This window comes from Macrobrachium nipponense, chromosome 6, assembly GCF_015104395.2.
Source record: "Macrobrachium nipponense isolate FS-2020 chromosome 6, ASM1510439v2, whole genome shotgun sequence".
Taxonomy (NCBI): domain Eukaryota; kingdom Metazoa; phylum Arthropoda; class Malacostraca; order Decapoda; family Palaemonidae; genus Macrobrachium; species Macrobrachium nipponense.
Window position 1 is genome coordinate 15,288,677 of NC_061108.1, and position 24,136 is coordinate 15,312,812.

Genomic DNA, 24,136 nt, shown 5'->3' on the forward strand with positions numbered 1-24,136 from the left:
GCTGTCAAGATTTTGCAACTAGCACTGCTCTATCTTACAGTCTTCTTTTGCAGTTTTAAGACTGATCTTATGAAATCATTAGAACCGAGTTTCCTCCAAAACTTAAAGTATGAAAGAATAACCCTCATATGCTTTTTCCTCTTGAATGACCATGTCTCTAATAGGCTTATCTATAAACTCTTCCTTCAAACTTCTGTAGCTACCAAACACTTAAGACAGCTGCATTATCATCATCACATAACCCATACTTCAAAACCTGGTAGTCAGCTAACCTTTCCCTTCCATTCACCCTACCATTTTATGGCCCATTACCTTCCTCAGTATGTAAGCTTCCCAGACAGATATATCATTCTTGATTTCAATGTTTCCTGTTTGCTGGATAGCCAACACCTTGTTTCTGGACAATTTGCCAGTGCCCTAGCTAAACCTCTAGCTATACCTAGCAAGGTAAAAGTTGGTACTACCGTATATAACATGAACCCACAACAAATGAGAAATCTCAGGTTAGATGAAAATTATATTTTATACATACAAACTACTGCCATGTGGTGAAGTCTCACTTTCTCTTCCCTATGCTAAGGCATTGCTGCCTCTCTTCTATGGCAAAGCTTCATGCATGTGGAGCTACATGAGAGATGGAGAGTCTTGCTCTTACCAAAGGGTTCTCAATTACCTTATGTAGCAAGATCATCATTTTTGCTAACAATATTCTGTATGTAAACTTAAATTAAAGCAGAAAGCCATGTAAAACTGTTCCCCTGTATGCATAAAACAAAATTAGGTTTGAAATTGAATTTCAGTCTTCTACATTCTCACCTACAATGACTATTGACATCTAATGTGATTTCTTTCTAGCTTTCTTTAGTATCATAAACTGCAGGATTTTTAGAAATTTTCTTTGAACTGTACAATAAAAATCCCAAACAAGGATATCCATCATCTCTTTAACTTTAGAGAGAATATTTTGGTCAATTCTCCCTTGTTTGCCATTTGCTCAGCATGTAATGATCTAACTGGCTTCAGGAAAGGCAATATCATTACCTTCTATCTAGGGCACATCTTAAAATAAGGGAGCATGACTTACCTGTATGGTTTTAGCAAGCTTAATGTTTATTTATCCTTTAGTTGTATATTTCTCTTTCCTTTAACAGCTTTATACCCTACCTAAGTCATTGCCTTCTGTGATTTCACAGCGTAGGTGTCTCTGAATATCTGGCTTGTTGAGGACTGTCAATTTTTTAACAAGCATGCCTACTTCCAGCTCTTCAGAAACTGCAGCAGTGAATTTATCACTGGAAAATGAAGCATATAACTCTTCACTTGTTTCTTCTGGAATTGGACGTTCAACGAATACTGAAACTGTTGATGTAGTTTCAAGCTGCGGTTCACCACCATCTCGTGCTACTAATTGTAGCTGAAATGTAATTGATAAATGAATAAATTATGGCAGTTATACAAACAGATTAATGTAAAAGAATCAACATTCATCCTTTTCTTTACATTCAATAACACAAGTTGTAAATGAACAACAATGCCTATAAAATATACCATTATCTTATTATTTTCACAAAGAATACTTCACTATTCATGAACTGACTTCATAGCAGCCATTTATACTCTAGAATATGGTAAGCAATGTCCTATATTATCACATCTTATAACAAAAATTACTTAGCTTGACAAAAAAATATAAGTCAACTAAATAAGGCAGCTAAACAATCATTCAAATAACAGTGTTTAACATAAAGAATGAAATTTTTAAATAAAGTGGCTTCTACAAACTACTCTTGACACATCACTAAAAATATCAACAAACTGCATAATGTAAAACATTCTTGGAAAATTTAATGATGACCAGTTTTAAAGAAAGTACATAAATGTCAAAACTTTGATAATAGAATATATACTCACTGTGAAATCAGATTCTGGTTCAGTTTGGAGATCAGCTTTTATGGTGATATCACCTGATTCTTTATTAACTTCAAAATACTCAAGTGCATTATCGAAACCAGTCAATTCATACTCGACCTACAAATATAAATCAAATTAGTAATCCAGAAAAACATTACATAAAACAATAATGACAAGGTATACTGATTATGACTTGAATGTAATACTGACTCTTCTCTCTTCTATAAAACCATGATGTTGGATCCATTAATACTGTATACTTGGGTGTCTCAAGGACAGAGAGTCATATTTTTAAAAAGAGGATACTTTGAAATCATGTAAACAATAACAACCAATAACAACAAACCAAGCGAAAACTAAACATTACTACAACTAAAGAGAGTACAGTAACCGTAATAAGATTAAAAGGAATAAGTACTTCATAGATTAAAGAAAATATCTATGTAATTCATTAATTCTAACAAAATGATCAGTCTAAACATCTTAGAAACAGAGGCTTTGTAACCAATTAGCCAAAAAGTTGCTGCTGCTTGCAAATTCTAGGAAGAAACTATTGAGCTAAACAAGGATTCAACATGTGACCTGAATTCTTCCTCATATTGACTACTAGTTCAATTTCATACATGGCCAAATGATTGCAAGGAGGTAGCAACTGGCTTACTTTATGACCAACCTTGGGTGCCTAAATAGACCAAAGATCTTGGAATCTGTGCATTCTAAACATGAAGCATGATTCGCATCTTCCTGACAGATTTCTCCAAGAAGCTCCAAAATAACTAAGCTACTCCACCAACCATAATTCCCTTTTCTTACCAGAATCTGAAAATTCTAAATTTCCATTGGAATGGATGGGACTACATTTGAGACATACAGGCAATTAGTTGTCTTCTAGACCCAGTAATGGAGTCTGTTCTACAGAAAGAGGAGTGGAAGTTAATTATTAGTTGTCCAACTTCTTTTTGATATGATACATCAGCCTCAAACAGGGCATTTAATACCAAACCTTTCTTTGGTCTTGCATCTTCATAACTTATCACAGTGAGCTGGAAAGGTTTCTCAACACTTGAGAAGAAAGATCCTTGAGTGTCTTTACTTAGACTTCTTTGTCTTTTAAAATAAAGAGTGGTTTCGATCTGACTTCAAAATTACTTAGTTTTAGCCCACTCTCTCAAAGAACAGAGTTCCTTCCAAGCTTGAATTCTACAAGTATTCTTTACAACTGACCTTATGGTTAAAATTTCAGCTTTTCCTTACCAACTACGAAACACTTCCTTTTCTGTTTACTTGTCTAATACTGTAGCCATATTCTGGGAACCAACTCCATGGGATGTGACCAAAGGACATTCATTTATTCATCAGCTGAGAGAGAGAGAGAGAGAGAGAGAGAGAGAGAGAGAGAGAGAGAGAGAGAGAGAGAGAGAGAGAGAGAGAGAGAGAGAGAGAGAGAGAGACTTGCACAATGTTTGAAGAATAAGAATATAAAGTAATATCATATGTGGATAATAAATATAAAGTAGTATACTTACCATATTGTTAGGCTTGGTACCATCACTATCTACAGCAGTGACAGTAGCAATTAATGACCCAGGTGGTTTTGCCTCAGGTATTGTAAAAGAGAGTAACTGATCGTTGAATACTGGAGGGTTGTCATTAACATCTTCTACTGTTACTAGAACAGAACAAGTTGCCTAAAATTTCAAAAGAACATTATTAAAACACAACCTTGGTAAAAACAAAAATATAATCATGGCTTTCATTTTACTACCAATAAAAAATAAACATGACATATTGACAGAAAAAGTGTTCAATTTACCTGAGGACCACCACTTGGATTTTCAAGGGTTCCAATGACGATAGTGTGCTGTGACTGTACTTCATAGTCCAATCCACGGGCTGTAGTAACACGGCCACTCTCTGGATCTATATTGAACAACAGGGAACTACCATTCACCAAAACATAAGTTATCTGAAAAAGATATGAATGATTCAGAAGAGCAACTAGGAATTTTCATGAATTATGCCAGCAAAACATAAGAAATATTACCAATACTTGGAAGCCCTACAACAATCAAATTTTGTGTCATAAAAATAATTATCGTTTGGTGGTCTCTTGCATAAGTATGTAAACTTGAAAGACACAGACACTACAGTATTTCTTATTATTAAAGTAAGTCTGACTTTATTAATAACACTAATGCTCCAGTATCATCTTATGGCATTTTTTATCCTCAGGCAACTATCTTCCATAATGAGTGGTTAAATAACCGCCATTTCTTAATGTGGAGACCTAAGACAAAGCACTATCAAATTTATGGTAAATTAATATAACTCTTGGGGGTTTTGATGTAGGAGAGGCTAATTGGAGTGGGTGCCGTGGTAGTGAGTTTCACTCGCCCCAGATCTATACCGACACCTTTTATGTGAAGGTGAGCGAGCTGGAATATTCTGGCAGGTCCAATTTAGCAGTTCTCTGGTATTTTAGCAATATCTTACCTTAGAAATAGTGCTGAAGGAACCTATTTCACCAGGCGACACGGCTTCCTCGCCCAGAAATAGATTTTTCCTACGTCAAAATCCCTTATGTATATATATATACACATACTTCAAAGACAATACACCACGAAACTGACAATAAGAGATATGGAACATTCTAGTCTAATAACATAAAAAAAAAAAGATCAAAATCACTGAGAGGGCATCAGTCATCAATAATTTTGAATAATCACAATCAATATAACAAAGGTAAAATGAATATAAATTTGACAGAAACTGAAATAAAGGGCAGTTCCATTACTAGGGTAGCAATAATAAAAAGAAAACACAACTGAATTTTAATACTACAGGATTTGGAATTTGATCAAGAATAACAAGGAAGGAAGGGAAAGACACAAGAGACACTATATATGTCAAGGCTTCATTCAGTGATGTACTAAAAGTACTGACAGCTTGAAATGCAAAATGGAAATTGACTCCACAGCATCATCAGTTATTCTAATGGCGATACTTAAAATGACTGCCAAACTAACTAGGTGATAACTCAAGGACAGATTATCACAGGAAAAGGTACTAGCACATATAAAATGTATTCAAAACAGTTTGGCTGTTCTGTGGAGCCATGCTTCAACTTGGAAAGATAAATTCAATGAGGAAAAGGCAGCAGACAGGTTCTGACTTCATCACTTTTATATTAAAAATTAAAAGGACAAACAATGCATTTTTCACTGGCAACAGAATTTGCAGATAGTTTAAGCAGAAAGACAATTTCATAGTTTTGAATGAGTTTCAAAATGAGGGATAAAACTAACTACTGTAGGAATACTAGTGTGAAAATGTCAACATACTGAGAACTTATTTTCCTTACCTCTGGTATAGTATCTGGATCAGTTGCAGACACTATGGCTAGCAGTGCATCAGGTAAATTTTCAGCAACAGAGGCTTCGTAGACTTGTTGAGAAAAGACTGGTGGTTCATCTCCAACATCACTCACAAGAACAGTTACTGTAGCTGTAGCTATGTGAGGATCAGTTGCACCGTCTTTAGCTGTTACAACTAAATAGTGTACCTGATAAAAATGTTAAAGTTATCAATACTCTTTCAGGAACATACTATCAATAAACCACAATGGAATATAATGCTGGGAAAAATGAACCTTCTCGATTATCTAATTGAATGAAACCATAAATGCTGATACTTTGTGATCTGCCTGACACCAAGAACTATGAATTTTTCTTCTCACTGTACAGCAACCCTTCCTTTGTAAATGGGGGTAACGTTCATTTAGTCAGCTACTTCACTGAACAAATACCCTGAAAATCTGGATATCTAACTGATTCTTAAGCAAAAGAAAGTAAAATTCTGATAAAATATTTTCCTCCCAAAAAGAAAACTTGCAACCAGTTTCCTTGGTCCTTTGTACGGGTATAACCTACAGTTCTGCTGAGCAGGGGTGCCCCAAATTCCAGTAATGACAATGACTACAATTAGCTAAATTGTACTTGACCTGTAAAACCACACTGAAGCAGCAAAGATACATCAAGGAAAACACTGAAAATGAGAAGTGTTGTAATCAATTTACTCTCCGCAAATTTAAAATGAAAAATCATGAATACGTACTGCCATTCAAATATCCAACAGAAAAGAATATACCAATGAATTAGATTCATTAAAAAAGAAGAAAGTAAAATACATAAAGATATTAGCCTAACAGCTGGACCAGGTTAACTGGCACTAATCTATAGAAGCATTTATAAAAAAAATCAGTTACTTATTCCATTGTAGTGAATATGCATTACTGAGATTTACTCAAGGACTAACTTATAAGATATAAAGACTACAAACATACAACAACATAGTACATCATTACACTCAACATACCTGCTCCTTCTCATAGTTAAGAGCCTGCTTAGTTCTTATTTCCCCTGTATCACTTGCAATAGTGAATGGAGAATCTTCAGGAACATAATAGAAAACTTCACCCCGTATTCCCTCGTCACCATCCTCAGCCTAAAAATATTTTACGAGTCAAGAGTTTATCAGAACTGACAAGCCCAACTCCAAGCACTTCAAGACCACACATCAAATTACATATACATAAAAAGAAAATTTCTGTAGATTAACATATAATTTTTTTTTAAATCACAACAAAGTTTGTATGTTTACATCAAATCAAATTATAGGTAGGTACTGTAATCTCTATAAATGCATATTATCATAAATTCTCACCTTATGAGTCATAACCTAAAAATAGGAGGAATTTTTACTTTAGGAACATACAAAACACTGATGATTCTACCCCAATAAGAGGAGAAAGATAGTGTTTCGGTTCAAGACAAAGTTTTCGATCTACAATACATAATTTTTGTTTTTATTTGTATGACCATAAAGTATTACCTTACAGAAGTTAAATATCTAATAAGTAACCATGGAGGCAAGTTATTTACATATCAACTCTTAAACTGGGCTAAAGTAATTATGCAAGGTGCTTCTGTACCTAAACTGACCATTGCAAACCCACTTGAGGAAGATGGGTTGCTCAGAGTTCAGGGCTGATCTAGAAGTTGGCGGATTAATATAACAGAAAGGTGGCTTCTTTCTGTAAAGGAAGGATCAACAGAAGACTGGGTCCAAATACTGACCTAGGAAAGGCATAGAGGAAACTGGGTAGCAGTTTACAGTCAATGAAACAATGAGATTAAGGTAACAGAATGAAATAATCTATTCGTACCTAACGTATGATAGAGAAGTAACATGATTACTTAAATTTATATAAAGACAACACTAACCTTTACAGTACCAACCACAGCATTTTCTTGGCCTTCATTCACTCTAAAGGAATAGGGAAGACCTAAAAATTCTGGGGTTTGGTCATTGATATCTCCCACTGTTATACTAACTGTAGCTGTGTTTGCCAAGCCTTCTGGATCTTCTGCTTTCACAACCTACAAATGAATTTCCAAACAGAAACACAAAAATTTAATATTATTATGATTAATTAGAAGATAGAATAATACAATATAAGCAGATAACAGAATATACTTTCAAGAGAATAATTTCACTAACCAATGAGTATGCATCTAAACTTTCTCTGTCTAACTTATCAATTAGACGGAGCATCCCTGAAGTTTCTCCAATATCAAAGTGGCGGAGTTCATTGCCATTAACTAATGAGAAACGAGATTGATCTCCTTCTGGGTCTATGGCCTGGAAAAAAGTAAATAAAATATTTTTAAATAGCCCAAAAATCATAAATCTGGCCTGAAGATCATTTAGGGTTAAAAAGAAAGGCAAATATCCAATCACAAGTTGAAAGATCTTTATTATCACCAGAGATTTTGCTTATTCAAGGAAGACATACAGTTAAGATGTCTTAAATACTCATGCCTCTTAGGTGCAACAGATAACACTGTCCCCATAGACATATACTACAACCAGAACTTAAAAGTATTATTTAATTCACAGGCAAAATACATGAAAATAAAATAAATTATCATAATCCTATCAAGTCAATTTTATATACATAATGGAAAAAAAGACATTGGAAGTTTTTAATAATTTTCAGAATGGTCTTACACCTTATACTGTACACCAGCTTGACCTGATCATGGAAATTTTCAGTAATTTAAGTTCCTATACTGTGATTATATTTCGATGGGTTTTATTTCATAGTACTGTATCATAAAATCATCTCTACATATTACATGTACCTACACATGCTTTCCTCCTATAAGTCACAGATATGACAAATACGTCAAACATATTAATTATTTTACAAAACTTCATACCCAAACAGAAAAGTTTTCTTTTCTTCTTTTTCGAGAACTTACCGACAAAGTTAAAATAACAGAATTCGGTGGGGTTCCTTCACTAACGGATGCAGAGTAACGAGGAAGAGTGAATACTGGGCCTCCTTTGTTCGGTCCTCTGTTAACTATGACATCAATAATACTTTGACTATACAATCCTCCTTTATCAGTAGCCTACAGAACAAGAGAAACAAAAATGAAAGGCTATTAGCAAAATTAATCTATTACTGTGAAAGAATTTTAGAATTCTGTAGAATAAAATGTGAGCAATTTGAAAAACTACAATGCAGAAATTACTTTGAGGAAGGAAAATATAAACTCTACTAACACGAAATAAGAATATGACATGCTAATTCTAATCTATACCAAATACAAAGATATCAAGATTGTTTCACAACCATGTTCAAGTTGCTACATAAAGAAGTGGTCAGGCAACTAAAGGCAATGAAAAGCATTAAAAAGGATATACAATACAAGGAGTATTTAAAAATACCAAATTTTCTTAGCACTTAATAGAGTATATAATTATGTTTCCTCATTTTCATAGAGAAAGTGGAGAATTCATTAGGCCCAGTTCAATAGAAATACATTACCACTTATAATGCTTTCTGGTAAATTCTTTAGCCTCTTCACACGGGAATCAGATGAGACCCAAAAAATGCAAAACAACACTGCTTACAGATGGACTTAATAATTATACATTTTTTGCAAAGGAAATTCTTAAAAAACAAGTCAAATGGAGAATCTAAAATGGAAATACACTTTTCTAGAAATTCCAGGAAAATTCACTTACCCTGACTGTAACTGAATACTGTGCTCCTGCATCTACTTCACCAACAAGGGCCAATTCACCAGTAGTGCCATTAATAGTGAACTTGTCCTTCCCATTCTTGGAAACTTGGTAGATACTGTATTCAATCTCGGCATTTTTTCCAGCATCATTGTCCTTAGCAGTAATCTATCAAAATTAACCAATAATAAACAAAATTAACACTGTAAATCATACTGTCAATTTCACATTATTTGAACCTGAAATTCAACGAGTAACAGTTTTATTCGTTACTTAGTATTAAAATGTGGTAGATACCCTGCTCTTTCTATAGGCTATGATGTATCCTAGTACGTACATACCAAACAACAAAACTGCAAATAAGATTCTTTAATTCATTCCTTTTGAATTACTTATATAAAAAAAATCATACTCACTGTATTCCAAGTCAGCATAATAGATATAAACTTTTCAGATAAATCAATCCTATTAATATTTAAATAAATTTACCTTAGCAATATTCCTGAAGGCTGAACCAGCTTGAACAGATATTGGTGGATATACAGGTAGTCTTGGTTCATTGTCATTGACATCATTCAATACAACAGTGAGAGTGATAGGTGCACTAGCAGCCTTATTGCCTTTGGTCTCTCGTGCCACTATCTGAAAAAGATTTAAAATCATCAGTGGTGCACATTCAAGTTAGCCATATCAAGGTCAATTTTTTGCCTTATTTTCTTAAATGAGAGAACCATTATAGCAAAAAAACACATAAAATGGAAATGGCAAAATGTCTTCTCCCATGAAATGTGAAGGCCTTTGGTTTACTTATCAGTTTAAAAGTTATCAGTTTTATAGTTAGCAAAGTGTTTTTCCCTGAGTAAATATTAAACATTGTCAATTTAGTAGTTGGGCAAGTTTTCTTTTTACTCTTAAGAGTAAAAATCCTTGCCTTTCTACTACACTGATAACCTATAAATTGACTCTTGTTAAGTCTAAACAAAAACGTTCTGAAATTGTGAGAAATGAGAAGTTCTAATTACTCTATTGAGCAAGACTACAACCCACTAAACATCTAAGCTCTTCAGAAGGTAAAATTTCACAGGTAGCAATATGATTCCTGTGTGCTTGTTCACTTTCTGAAAGGGAGGTGTTCATAGCCAATATACATACTATTCAGTCTTAGCTTATCTATAGATTTTGGTTATAACCTAGTAGTTTTGAGCCAGCAGCCTATATATCCTTAAAAATAAGTGACCTATTTGTGCCAAAAATCAAGTAACGTGTCCTGATTCCCAAAACAGGATACAGTGCATAGTCACTTGTTCTCTCTTTAAGCTTCTATAAAAGAATTAAAGTAATAGTACTTCCCAAAGTAATCATACACAATAATTAGAATAATCTAAGACTCACATGGGGCAGAGGATATGCTTATACGTACTGTACATTCACGCCTGATGATTCAGTCAAAGTAATTTGACTTCTATGATACAACTTTATTTTAGGTGATGTTTCTAAGACCAAATGCTTATGCCTCAAAAAGGGCATCTCTCTCTTGGTCAAAAGGCCTGTTTTGTGTTTCAGATTCCCAAGCATGACTTGGCTGAGAATAAAGTCATGATGGCTACAAGAAGAAAGGGTCAAGTTCAACTCATTGGAGCTTAAGTTACATTTCCTTTAATGGTTGACATGTCTAATGTATAAAGCCATTACGTATTGCTAACCTATCACTGCTTGCCACAAAAAGATATTACGTACATGGAGAAACTGGAAATACCAAGGACAAAAGGCCTTGGAAAATACTGAATTACAATGCAGTATCATCATGCGCAGATGTTAATTCTATACTGTAAAATGTGTCATCAGTTTTATGAGACACATCAGGCCATTTTCAATGTGACTGAGTTTCACCTGAAAAGTATATAATCCAGGATTAGGAGGATCTCTATCAAGGCTGCTCTCTGCAACAACTAGTCGCCCATCTGGTGCCACACGGAAAGCTGTTGTAGTCAATTCCCAAGAATAAACTGGTTTATCATCAGTCTCCATCTGGAAATAGTGGAAACAGAATTACAAACACTATTTCATCTACTCATCCCTATTAGCTGTAAATTCAAAGCAATTTTATGTGTTGGTTAAATTTGTAATGAATATCATTTTTATCCTGAACAGCCTTCCACACAATGTTCACTGGTAACACTTTCAGATACAGCAAAATTAAATTTCTTCTTCAGTAACATTAGTAAATATCTGGCTAAAAAATTTTTATAATTCCTCAAGGGTCATAATTAATTCAGCCTAATACATAGTTTGAACAATACTTAACTAAAAGGTGCAACCTTCTTCCATCTCAACTGAATCTTAAATATTTCCAGGCTTAATTTTAAGAACATAAAGAAATTGTTTTAAAATATTATGTATGCTTACAAGATCAGGGTCTGACACAGTCAGCATAATGGGCCGAGGATCAGGATAGTCATCATATACTGGTGTTCCAGGAGCTGCATTTTCATCAACATTCCCAGTATAGGAGGTGGCAGTGACCATAGGTGGGGAGGAGTCAACACTCATTACATCTATGATCAACTTGGCAGTTGCAAATCTCTTTGCTTCACTTTCTTCTTCAGCCTTTTGGGTACAAAATGGAGAAAAAAAAGTGTTAAGTGTCAGTAAAAAAAAAAGGATTAAAATAGTTAAGAAGAGGAAATTCTTGAAAATATAACTGCAACACTGTATAAAAAAAAAGGTAACAATTCATACAGAAACTAAAGTTTGCCCAAGACCATTATTTGACAAGAAATAAGTTAACGAAATTGTTTGCACAAAAATAATTAATATGGAACTACATTCTGAGAACAATTTCAATATTTTGTAACACATCAACTCTAATTTTGCGTGTGTCTGAATCTATCAAGAATTATGAATGAGATCAATCAAGACCACATTCAGTATTGTGGGGTTACCATGTGCAGTGACTTAATTGATTAGGTTAGCAATCCAGCTCAATTACTTGATACAGAGTCACTTTTCAGTAACAAGCACTACTTAATTTTTTTATTGCAAGTACTGGGAGCCTGATGCAAGAGCTGAAATTACAAAACTTCTGTACTGATATATAAAGAGTGACTATCAGGCAGAATAAGTAGGTTCAATGGAACTATCTACAAAATATTTCCAGAGAAAAATCACAGTAACAATAAAGAAAGGGAAACAAACCTTCAAGACAATTTCAAATTTTTTGGTGACAGCTCTGTCAATCGCTGCGATATGCGTAACTGCTCCAGTTCTAGTATTTATTGCAAAGTATCGATCATAAGTTGCTGGACGTCCTGACATGAAGGAATATCTGTTTAAAAAATAAAAGAAGAAGACTTCTCAGGAATTTTGAAGGTGAAACCATGTTCCAAAACAATGCTAGCTTTGTGTACTTTTTTTTACCTGCTCCTGCAACAGCTAAATTTGATCATTAAAGATTTTTCTAGCCATTTAATTCAGAACATCGAACCAAGTTCACCAGAAAAATTTTTTTTAAAAAAGGAGTCTGAATAATTCATACCTTATAGGAGATGCCAAAGAATCCAAATCCATTGCATGAATTCTCTCGGGCTGAATTCCAAGAACACCAGAAACTTCTCCTGAGGTGACGGACGTATGGTACTCAGGGTTAGCGCAAATGGTGCCCACGCGAGCGCAAGATGCATACTCAAAGACGGGATCTTGATCGTCGCTGTCCGCGACATTCACCGTGAGCGTGGCAGTGCTGCTGAGCCGCTGTCCCGCTGTTGCCGCTCGGTCCTTGGAACGAAAAGTTGGTTTGGTTATGGTTATTATTACAGATTATAGGATTTAGGCCAAGCGATGGTACCTTTGAGGTCATTCAGCGCTGAAAGGGGAATTGACGGTAAAAAGGTTTAAAAGGTGTAACAGACGGAAAATCTCGCAGCTGCACTATGAAACAATTGTTAGGAGAGGGTAAAAAAAAATACTATGAACAAAGGTACAGTAAAGGGAATGAAAGAGGTTGCAGCTAGGCACCCATGGATGGTGCAATGATCCTTAAGTAATGCCTACAGTGAAGTTACAGTAAAGCCCTCATCGTTCGGGCAAAAATACTCGTTACATTGATGGATAAAAACGATCATCCAGTTCGTAGCATTACAATCAATTGGCTCATAGCTTGAAGGCTTCTGAAGGTAAACGTCGTCAAATGTATATGAAAGAAGTCAGTAATCTATATTCAGTCCATTTTGAAGGAATTTTTAAACACCTACCATAGCTTGGATGGTGACGTAGTAGACAGGTGTTCTCTCATAGTCAAGGGATCTGTTGATGCTGACGAGGCCTTGGTGAGGGAGAGTGATGCCGAAGAAGCCGTACCCATCGCTCTCCGGATTCGTGTTACCTGGTATGATGCTGTAATCTACCTGGCCATTTACACCTGCGGATAATGAGAGCATTTATGAGTATAAGTGAGTTTTTGCCTATAATCGTAAGAAGGAAGAAGAAAACAAACTTGAGGAAGAGTATATTCTCCACACTGAGGAGGAGACGTGACGTCTCGAACCTGTCTGTGAAATGGACTGACTCTCTTCTGCCAAAATTCCTATCCACAATTTTCAAAACGACGAAACTTGGATGAAATTGTTTCATGTTGCAAAGTTTCATTTTAAAAATCGAATCTGATGTTTGTTTTTTTCATGTATTGCAAAATCTTTTACCCTGATAGAATTACAAAGCAAACCGGATCCTTAATTGCTTCAAGGAGAAATTCTTTATACAAAAATCTTTAATGAACACTGAATAATTACCGTAATAACTGTCATCCTAATTATCGCCATTAATTACGAGTTATTTTTGTGACTAAACCATACCTCACTTAATCTCTAACTGCATCCAGTAATTTCGGTTCCCCTCACGGGAGAAACAAAGGTTGCGAACCATTTCAAATAACTTCTTTTGAAATATTACAGATTCTATTTCTTTTCAAATGCACAGATGATGCTACTGCGACAACTACCAGCATCTGAAGATGATACAAAATTGAAGAGCTCCCTAAGTTCAATAGCAAAATATAAATAAATAAAATATTAAAAATAAAAATAATCTCTAACAAAGGAAATAGGAATAATATCACTGACATACCTGCATCAATGTCATCTGCCAACACGTTTTTGAAGACCGTCGTTCCTACTGGCGTTATCTGGAAGCAATCGAGGCATAATTACACAATACTCTTTTTCCTATGCATTCACCTATTTATTTTCTGCCTCTCTGTGCAACAGTTCTGCCAAAATATCAAGTATATACCTAGAACACGACGTGCACAGACGTTTGACTTTTAATCTAATTATCTTTCTTACATTTTCCATTTTGTGCAAAGTCGTGGTTGTGGACGATACCAGATGCCAGTAAATGTTAAGGGTAATCTTGTCCTCTTCTGATGTGAACCTTAAATGCTTCATACTAATACCATTATAATTAAACAAAAAAAAGTTACGAGCAATAAACGTAAGTTTCTCCTGTTGCGAAAGGCAATGTTACTGCGGAAGATGTAGTACTACTTTTGCCTCCAAAGTGCATATTTACAAGTCATCTGTTGTTTATTACATATATCAGCTATTTCTGTTTCTTTTGAATGCTCTATATGTCAGCAAAAGAGTACCAATATATATATTATATATATATATATATATATATATATATATATATATATATATATATATATATATATATATATATATATCTATATAATATATATATATATATATATATACATACATACATAATACATACATACATACATACATACATACATACATACAATACATACATACATACATAACCAATACATACATACATACATACATACATACTACATACTACATACATACATACTATATATATATATATATATATATATATATAAAATATAATATATATATATATATAATGTATATATTTATATATTGTATATATATACATATATATACATATATTACATGACTGTCCTGATTTCGTCCCCGTCCACTTGGACGGTGGTTCGATCCCATGGGGGGACGAAATTATTATCAACTAAAAAAATCCCCTTTGGTACATATATGAAAATATATCATTTGGGAGATAAAGTGAATTTAGATATTAAAGGACATTTGTAGCTTGAATTGATATATAAATGGATCACGGTTCGATGTGATAATTATTCATAACAAAAGGCTAAGTACTGTTCAAACGCTCGAATTGGCTAACATGGTAGACGGGGGGGTTTCATATCGATTCTAATTACGAAAGCACCGAGATCGAGGGTGATTTGTAAGGTCAGAATCGATATGAACTTATAGCATCTCTGTTGGCTGATTGGATAGCGTCACTGACTGTCCTGATTTCGTCCCCGTCCACTTGGACGGTGGTTCGATCCCATGGGGGGACGAAATTATTATCAACTAAAAAATTCCCCTTCGGTACATATATGAAAATATATCATTTGGGAGGTAAAGTGAATTTAGATATTAAAAGGATTACGATGTTAGCTTGAATTGATGATATATAATAATATATATATATATATATATATATATATATATATATATATATTATATATATATGGAAAAGTTGTAATGATCAAATGGTCTTTGGATATCTTCACACCTACAAAAATCGTTCTGTATTAAAATTGCCATTATACCTGTATCATTACCACTGCAATAAAATTTTTGATGATATCCAATTACCATAATAACAATAAAAATTGGTTGGGGAATGAACAACCAAGAATGGGTCAGGTAAAGTAAGGCTAAGTGATTTATCAACTTAGATTCATCAACCACATATTGTATATTTTTCGATTCCTGTACACTCCTACGCTGTTATTTTCATTCATAAAATTCTCTCCCCGATGAACACTTGACATAGTGGAGAAACTAATCAGTGAGAAAGAAAATACCGACTTACCTCTGGAATGGTGATGGAGTAGGGTAACCCGGAAAATACGGGCTTGTTGTCATTAATGTCCGTTATTCGCACGATCACAGGTATGTTCCTCACCTCACCTGAGCTTTTGATGGAACACGACAACTGAAAGGCAAGAGAGAGAGAGAGAGAGAGAGAGACACTTCATTATACTGATAAGAGAACTAACGGGCTGCTGTAGACTATTTGGAATGAACATTTATTATCCAGTCGGATCGAGTACCTGAAATCAGAGGAAATGTCGAAGATTATGGTTATAATTATAATAATAATAGGTGCAGGTGCACAATAATATAGCATGTGAGTTTATGGTCTTAAATGGATATTAAAAGCTTTCGAACCTAGCACAAGGATCGAAAGCTTTTAATATCCATTAACGACCATACACTCACATGCTGTATTATTGAGGATCTGCAACCATTGTCATCATTTTCGACACGGAAAACTGTGCCCATTAATAATCATATCATCATTATCATCATCATCATCATCATAGTAACTCCAGGCACGATCCCAAGATCCTTGAAAGGGACTCAGGAAAAACTAGAGGCTGAAGTAGCTCCAGAACTCATGCAGAAGAGTGCGATCCTAGAAACGGCGCACATAGTAAGAAAAGTGATGGACTCCTAATGAGGCAGGATGCAACCCGGAACCCCACACTATAAATACCACCCAGTCGAATTGGAGGACTGTGATAGACCAAAAAAAATAATAAAATAATAATAAAAAAAAATTATAATAATTTTATTTCAGCTCAGGACCATATAGTATAAGGCATACGGGAAATAAACCATTTGTGCGTTATGCTGTTGCATAAACACTTCCAGATCTGACATATAGCCATTAATAAAAACATTTTCGAAGTATATATATATATATATATATATATATATATATATGTGTGTGTGTGTGTGTGTTGTGTATGTGTGTGTGTGTGTGTGGTGTGTGTGTGTGTGTGTGTGTGTGTGTGTGTGTGTGTGTGTGTGTTCCGATTAAAGACGTAATCTTCATTCGTATAAAATGAGAAAAATCCAATTAAATTAAGCACAGCATTCAAAAAGTTCAATTAGGGTTCAGTTTACAAATGGACAATTGCAAAAATTATAATATAAGATGGCAAAATACAAGTGCCACCAGACTAGAAAATATCAAAATATACTACATAAGTTCCTCAAGGAACAAAATATAAGTCTTTAGCTTGGAAAAAAAAAAAAAAAAAAAAAAAAAAAAAAACTCGGGCACATTGGAAGCATCTAAAAAAACAACCCAGCTTCTAAAATCCGACAATCCCAAAATATCAGCTGACCTCGGTGTCAACAAAATATAGCATAGCGACTGCTGTGAAATCACTGTAGAGGAGACTATAGTAGATTCACATCAACCGGCCACTTGATGTCTAGGCCAGTCCCTTACGATGCTCCTGACTGGCTACTGATAAGCCAATCACGAGGCCGGAAACTCTCACTCTCTCGAGATAGTTCACATAGGTAGGATGTACGTTCCACTTCTCCTGAGGGATACTCTCTCGAGAGACTAAGTTTCCAGCTCTGTGATTGGCTACTATAGTAGATCTGTTGAGCTTAAACATTTGGTAATCTGTGACCCCAAGAGTGCGGAGATTTTGTGGACACACGGAGGAAAGCATGGTTTTTGTTAGTTTACATTAGAAAGGAAATTAAATATATGTGTGTGCGTGTTTTGTAGAGATACAATAACTTAACTTTTCGATTTTCTCAAACTCTTTGGATAAGCCTATCACTATAGCTTGGATCCAGATCGGTAATAAATGAAAAAGCCGCCTTCCTTTGGATGGATTCGAATCCAAACACAGTAATAAGAGTAAAATGGATACCAAATGGCCCGCTACACTTAACAGTTCAAATATATTAAACCCATATATTGCCGTTTACTCAAATTACCTGTCGTTAAATATCATTCGGCAAAGTGGTTGACCACATCCGAGCTACCATAGGAGACAGAAGAATCATCTCGAGTAACATTTTATGTGGCTTTTTTTCATTAAGCTGGCCTTATGCCAGCAAGAGGCTCTTGCTCATAGAGCAGCCCCCAGATGTGGCTTGCTGAGGGGGCCACATAACCAACGATCTTGAATATAAGGCCATATCTACAGCCTACAGCAGTCTTTTAACTTGAGTTCCTTTGCCCCTCTCGATTGTTCATATGTTCCAAGTTAAGTTTTGATTATTTCTTCTACGGTGTATTTATTAATGTTAAACAAATGCCTGTCTCGTTCGTTCTTGTTTTCTAGATATGGCTGCTAAATTCGGCAGACACTAGCCAAGGACGCCCATGGTCTAAACTTAGGTTCGTCTCGCAAGACCTGCTCATAGTACGAATAAAGAAGTCATCATGAAAAGCTAAATTTTCACGTTCATCCAACTACACTCAAAAAAAAGAAAAAGAAGAAAAAAAAAGAGACGCATCATCGTCTTCGCTGGGTCAAAAAATGGATGTTGTGCACGCCATTAAACACAGAGATTGACTTTAAGATAATCATTACATACGTAATGTGGGTCATTCAATAAAGGTTGCACTTTGCCTGGAACAGGCAGTACTACTACTCAATATACAGTTATTCACGCTTAGCTGACGCTTGATAGTCATTGGCCATCTTAGAGGAATTTCTCCATAATTATCAGATTTTCATTAAAAGAGAGAGAGAGAGAGAGAGAGAGAGAGAAGAGGGGTCAGTTTCATGGACCGAATTACGGCCGATATCTCACATACATACATACATACATACATACATACATATACACATAGTATATATACATATGTAGTATGTGTAGCATATATGTGGGCGTGTGTTTTGTTAGAATAAATCACTATCATTAAGTTCGGTAACCAGTATAATAATAATAATAATAAAAAAAAATGAATGCAAGCAATAAATGCTTTTCACGACTATAGAAGGTGGTCGATTTATTTTTTACATTATTACTGATTAAATAACGTGTGATGACATATTCTGCGCTTACTGGATACACATCGAAAGTGACAATTTCCTTACACAAACTAAAATGTTAAAAGTGTAAGACAAATAAGTATTAAGATTCTCAGCACCAATCAAACGTTAGTATTGTGTTCATGAATTTGTATTATTATCAATTTGCAGTCATATCGTAAAATTCAGATGATCGATACCTATAACCAGGCACACGTGTAGTTTACGACCTCAATATCCATACTGACGATTTTAAATAAATGGGCCTTGTACAAAAAAAATAAATAAATAAAAAATCAACAAAATAGACCCTCTAGAGCAACGAATTTCAGAAATGCTATAACTGTCCACATACATGAATGAACGATAATGGTTCTCCTAAAGGGAAAACGCCAACCCAAGACCTGCTTAGCAGCTTCATAGGCTACAAGGACAGCAAGTATAAGAAAAAACACTTGCAACCGTTAAGAGAAGTAAATAGAACCGATTGTTTCATTTCCTGCCATGACTTCTATTTTCTATTCTCGAACGAGCTTCTTACATTTTTACTCAGGTATGCGTTCCTGTAATGTATCTAAATACAGCATTTTCAATGCATCTAAATACTGAATTCTTCATGCTTTTAAATACTACATTCTCTGTGCATCTAAATACTGCATTCTTCATGTATTTAAATATTGCATTCTCCTTGCATTTAAATACTGCATTCCACATGCATTTAAATACTGCATTCTCCATGCATATAAATACTGCATTCTCCATGCATATAAATACTGCATTCTCCATGCATATAAATACTGCATTCTCCATGCATTTAAATATTGCCTTTTTAATGCATTTAAATATTGCCTTCTTAATGCATTTAAATACTGCATTCCCCATGCATTTAAATACTGCATTCTCCGTGCATTTAAATACTGCATTCTCCGTGCATTTAAATACTGCATTCTCCATGCATTTAAATACTGCATTCTCCATGCATTTAAATATTGCCTTCTTAATGCATTTAAATACTGCATTCCCAATGCATTTAAATACTGCATTCTCCATGCATTTAAATACTGCATTCTCCATGCATTTAAATACTGCATTCTCCGTGCATTTAAATACTGCATTCTCCATGCATTTAAATACTGCATTCTCCATGCATTTAAATACTGCATTCTCCATGCATTTAAATATTGCCTTCTTAATGCATTTAAATACTGCATTCCCAATGCATTTAAATACTGCATTCTCCATGCATTTAAATACTGCATTCCCAATGCATTTAAATACTGCATTCTCCATGCATTTAAATACTGCATTCTCCATGCATTTAAATACTGCATTCTCCGTGCATTTAAATACTGCATTCTCCATGCATTTAAATACTGCATTCTCCATGCATTTAAATATTGCCTTCTTAATGCATTTAAATACTGCATTCCCAATGCATTTAAATACTGCATTCTCCATGCATTTAAATACTGCATTCTCCATGCATTTAAATACTGCATTCCCAATGCATTTAAATACTGCATTCTCCATGCATTTAAATACTGCATTCTCCATACATTTAACTATTGCCTTCTTAATGCATTTAAATACTGCAATCCCCATGCATTTAAATATTGCATTCTCCATGCATTTAAATACTGAATTCTTCATGCATTTAAATACTGCATTCTCCATGCATTTAAATACTGCATTCTACATGCATTTAAATACTGCATTCTCCATGCATCTAAATACTGCATTCTCCATGCAATTAAATATTGCATTCTCCATGCATTTAAATACTGCATTCCCATGCATTTAAATACTGCATTCTCCATGCATTTAAATACTGCATTCTCCATGCATTTAAATATTGTATTCTCCATGCATTTAAATATTGCATTCTCCATGCATTTAAATACTGCATTCTCCATGTATCTAAATATTGCATTCTCCATAAATCTGAATACTGCATTCTCCATGTATCTAAATACTGCATTCTCCATGTATCTAAATACTGCATTCTCCGTGAGTCTAAATACAGCAATCTCCATAAGTCCAAATACTGCATTCTCTATGCATTTAAATGCTGCATTCTCCAAAGCAAAATTCGAAGAAAATTACGTTGAGAACAAAGCAAACTCGTTTCCTATATAAATTCCAAAAATGAGATTTCAAACAGCATCACTGCGTTGCGTAAAACGTCGAGATCCTGTTCTCCAATACCAGTTTCATGGACATCCACATACCGAAGCAACGACATAAGAGCTCGATTTTAGCCAGAGCACGGTAGGACCAACGGATATGCTAATTTCCGAATGTTATCTGATACGGGCGCAACTTTGGTTGAAACTTATTCAGCGAAAAAGATAAATAAATAAAATAATCTCTAAAATGATGACGATGTCAATGAGAAACTAAGAATTAAGAGACTTAATATAATGTGCACTATATCCTCAGGTCACTAGGTTTTTTTTTTTTTCGTTTTTGACCCCATTCGGTCGCCTAGACGTGACACACTGTTCCCAAATGCTCGGCTGAGCATCGACAATTATGTAACAAAAGAGGAATAGCAGTGCGCGTTCGCTATAGCGCTCAACCGTTAAGTGAAAGTGGATGGCAGGGCGTACACAAGGTCGCTTCACCTTTGACCTTCCAAGACCTACTCCGCTAGCAGTAACGTTAAGGGTTCAATTAATTCAACGGGTCACGAAGTACCTAACTGTAACGCTGCTGCTGGCTTTTATGTATGTATATATGTATGCATGTACGTATGTACACACACACATTATTTACATATATATATATATATATATAATATATATATATATATATATATATATATATATATATATATATACAATATATATATATATATATATATATATATATATATATATATATATATATATATATCTAATGTAGTGTGCGAGCGCGTATATGTATAAAGTGCTTGTTATTCTTTCCAGAGATAAAGAGAGACATATATATATATATATATATATATATATATATATATATATATATATATATATATATATATATATGTATGTATGTATATTTGAGTGTATGTGTAGGTTAGACCTGGTTCTGATAACACGAATCCTGGATCAAGATTAAAGGTAACTTTTTACAACAATTAAAAGACCCTTCATAGGATCTTCTCGTGTAGAGTTCAACCTTTCAAAATAATATTTGCATCAGCAACATACTCCGAGCAAACAGGTGAACAAAGAAAACAGTCTCTATGAAAGACATATTCCAAGTTGAAAACTGAATTTACATATCAACCATGCAATATGATGCCAATGTTATTCACGCTGTTTTATGCTCTTCTGAAAAACACAGCACATTTTAAATATAGATATAAACTCGGAATAGGAAAGGAGGTCCTTCAAAATGAACCTCCATAATAATTAAGGTGACCCTTGCAATCCAAGACGCCCTACATATTGCACGGCAATAATCTAAAAGTAATTTAAAGTTTCTCGTGGTTTCCAGAAAAGAAGAGAGAAAGCCATATTAAAGCCACATGCTTCGTTAAACACCGAGGGTAAGAAGAGGTCGAGCTAATACTAAAGACAATCCTTCATTATTTCGTAAAAGCTATTATGCCCCAGTGGGTACAGGCTCCGTGTCAAAAGGTTGGCACGCTTTGGCAACCTGGATGTGACAGGATGATCTATCCGAAAGCAATCTGGAATGCGAGGATGTTGGTCAGGATGAAATGGGATGAAAGAGAGCATTGTCAAGTCCATGGAACTCTCACGCACATACAGATATATATATATATATATATATATATATATATATATATATATATATATATAATATATATATATATATATATATATATATATATATATATATATATATATATACTCATAGTATATATATATATACTATGAGTACTTTTACAAAAAAATACAAATAAGTTTACTCAAACTTCTTGCAGAACGTAAGTTATCAAGATTTTCACTCTGGAACGAAGGAAAAGCAAGATAGTATAAATCACGAATGACCTGATTTCGCCCCTAGAAAAATATACCATACTTTTTCCATTTTTTTTTCATATTGTATGGATAACTTATATATTCAGAATCTGATACGCGATGCCAGTTTATATTTGTTCAATACATGTGCAGTAAGAATTCTAATGCAAGCAACGTATAAATGAAAATATAATTTCAGCAACCTTCCATGAACTAAAAAAAAATGATAAATGCACCAAAACATTATTGCCAACCAAAAATTACATAATACTTTGTTACGAAATGTTCCTCAATTGACACCAGTACAAAATCAGTTAATATATAATCAGTAAGTTGTGTTACACTTCAACCGGTCAACTTTTTTAGTGAAAACAATAAATTAATTAAAAATTTAAAAAGGACAGATATAGAACACGAGTAATCAAAGTAAATTACTATTCTTGTGACGATACTTTTCTCTTGATGTTACCATTTCGAAAGTTAATGCCTCCTTAAGCAGAAATAAACTAAAATCTGGAAGCATATGACCACCGTAAGCCATTTATTTACAGAAACTAAAAACATATATGCAAAAAATTCAGCATAATAATAACAATGTACGAAATTTGTTTCTTCACATCATACATCCCACACACGCACACACTTTATTAGTCAATAAAAACTTAATACAGATAAACAAGCTTGCCACAACAGCCTCAACGGAAGCCTTCGTCTCCATAGTATACCCAAAACAAGTCGAAAAAACAGGATATTGAGGCAATGAAATCTCAGAGATGCCTCCAACAAAATGGAAAAAATAAACTTATTCATTTAACCTGAATGTGACCGACTGCGTTACTCGAGTTAACAAGAACTGAATGAAGATCTACGAGTAAAGGAATGAGGAAAAATGGACAATGACCTTATGTCAGTGTTAAAATATAGAAGGGAATAAAGGCATCCCACTGATATTTGAAAAATGTCCCAAAAGAATTATTCACTGCACCGTTTATGAATGAATCACTCTGACACTAAAAGCTCATTGCAACAGCCCTGACTTTCTATCACTACAAAAATGACAAGAGGTGATCACAGCATAGAGGAATTTCTAACTAACACCAACAATGACATTAAATGTTTTATAAAAGATTCAGTAACGTGTTCTGACATTTCCCAGTAAACCGAGCTGCAGCCAGTGCGGAATCAGAGGAATTAATTTCTGATGATTAGAAATGCATTCCTCGATATAACGAGGTTCGGATCCCACAATAAG

General features: G+C 34.3%; 1 protein-coding gene across 1 annotated transcript in view; it reads right to left on the reverse strand.

The window, feature by feature from the left end:
- Positions 1–24,136, reverse strand: part of LOC135216930 (cadherin-99C-like) — a 175,642-nt gene that overhangs the window by 37,945 nt on the left and 113,561 nt on the right. The window contains exons 5-22 of the mRNA XM_064252476.1: positions 15,931–16,053; positions 14,125–14,182; positions 13,254–13,420; positions 12,539–12,777; positions 12,199–12,328; positions 11,410–11,610; positions 10,894–11,031; positions 9,493–9,645; positions 9,007–9,171; positions 8,235–8,387; positions 7,471–7,611; positions 7,194–7,349; positions 6,286–6,414; positions 5,273–5,473; positions 3,725–3,877; positions 3,438–3,599; positions 1,912–2,028; positions 1,165–1,414 (exon numbers count right to left, since the gene is read on the reverse strand). Coding sequence (XP_064108546.1) covers positions 1,165–1,414; positions 1,912–2,028; positions 3,438–3,599; positions 3,725–3,877; positions 5,273–5,473; positions 6,286–6,414; positions 7,194–7,349; positions 7,471–7,611; positions 8,235–8,387; positions 9,007–9,171; positions 9,493–9,645; positions 10,894–11,031; positions 11,410–11,610; positions 12,199–12,328; positions 12,539–12,777; positions 13,254–13,420; positions 14,125–14,182; positions 15,931–16,053 — 2,836 coding nt within the window. The remainder of the gene's footprint in view (positions 1–1,164; positions 1,415–1,911; positions 2,029–3,437; positions 3,600–3,724; positions 3,878–5,272; positions 5,474–6,285; positions 6,415–7,193; positions 7,350–7,470; positions 7,612–8,234; positions 8,388–9,006; positions 9,172–9,492; positions 9,646–10,893; positions 11,032–11,409; positions 11,611–12,198; positions 12,329–12,538; positions 12,778–13,253; positions 13,421–14,124; positions 14,183–15,930; positions 16,054–24,136) is intronic.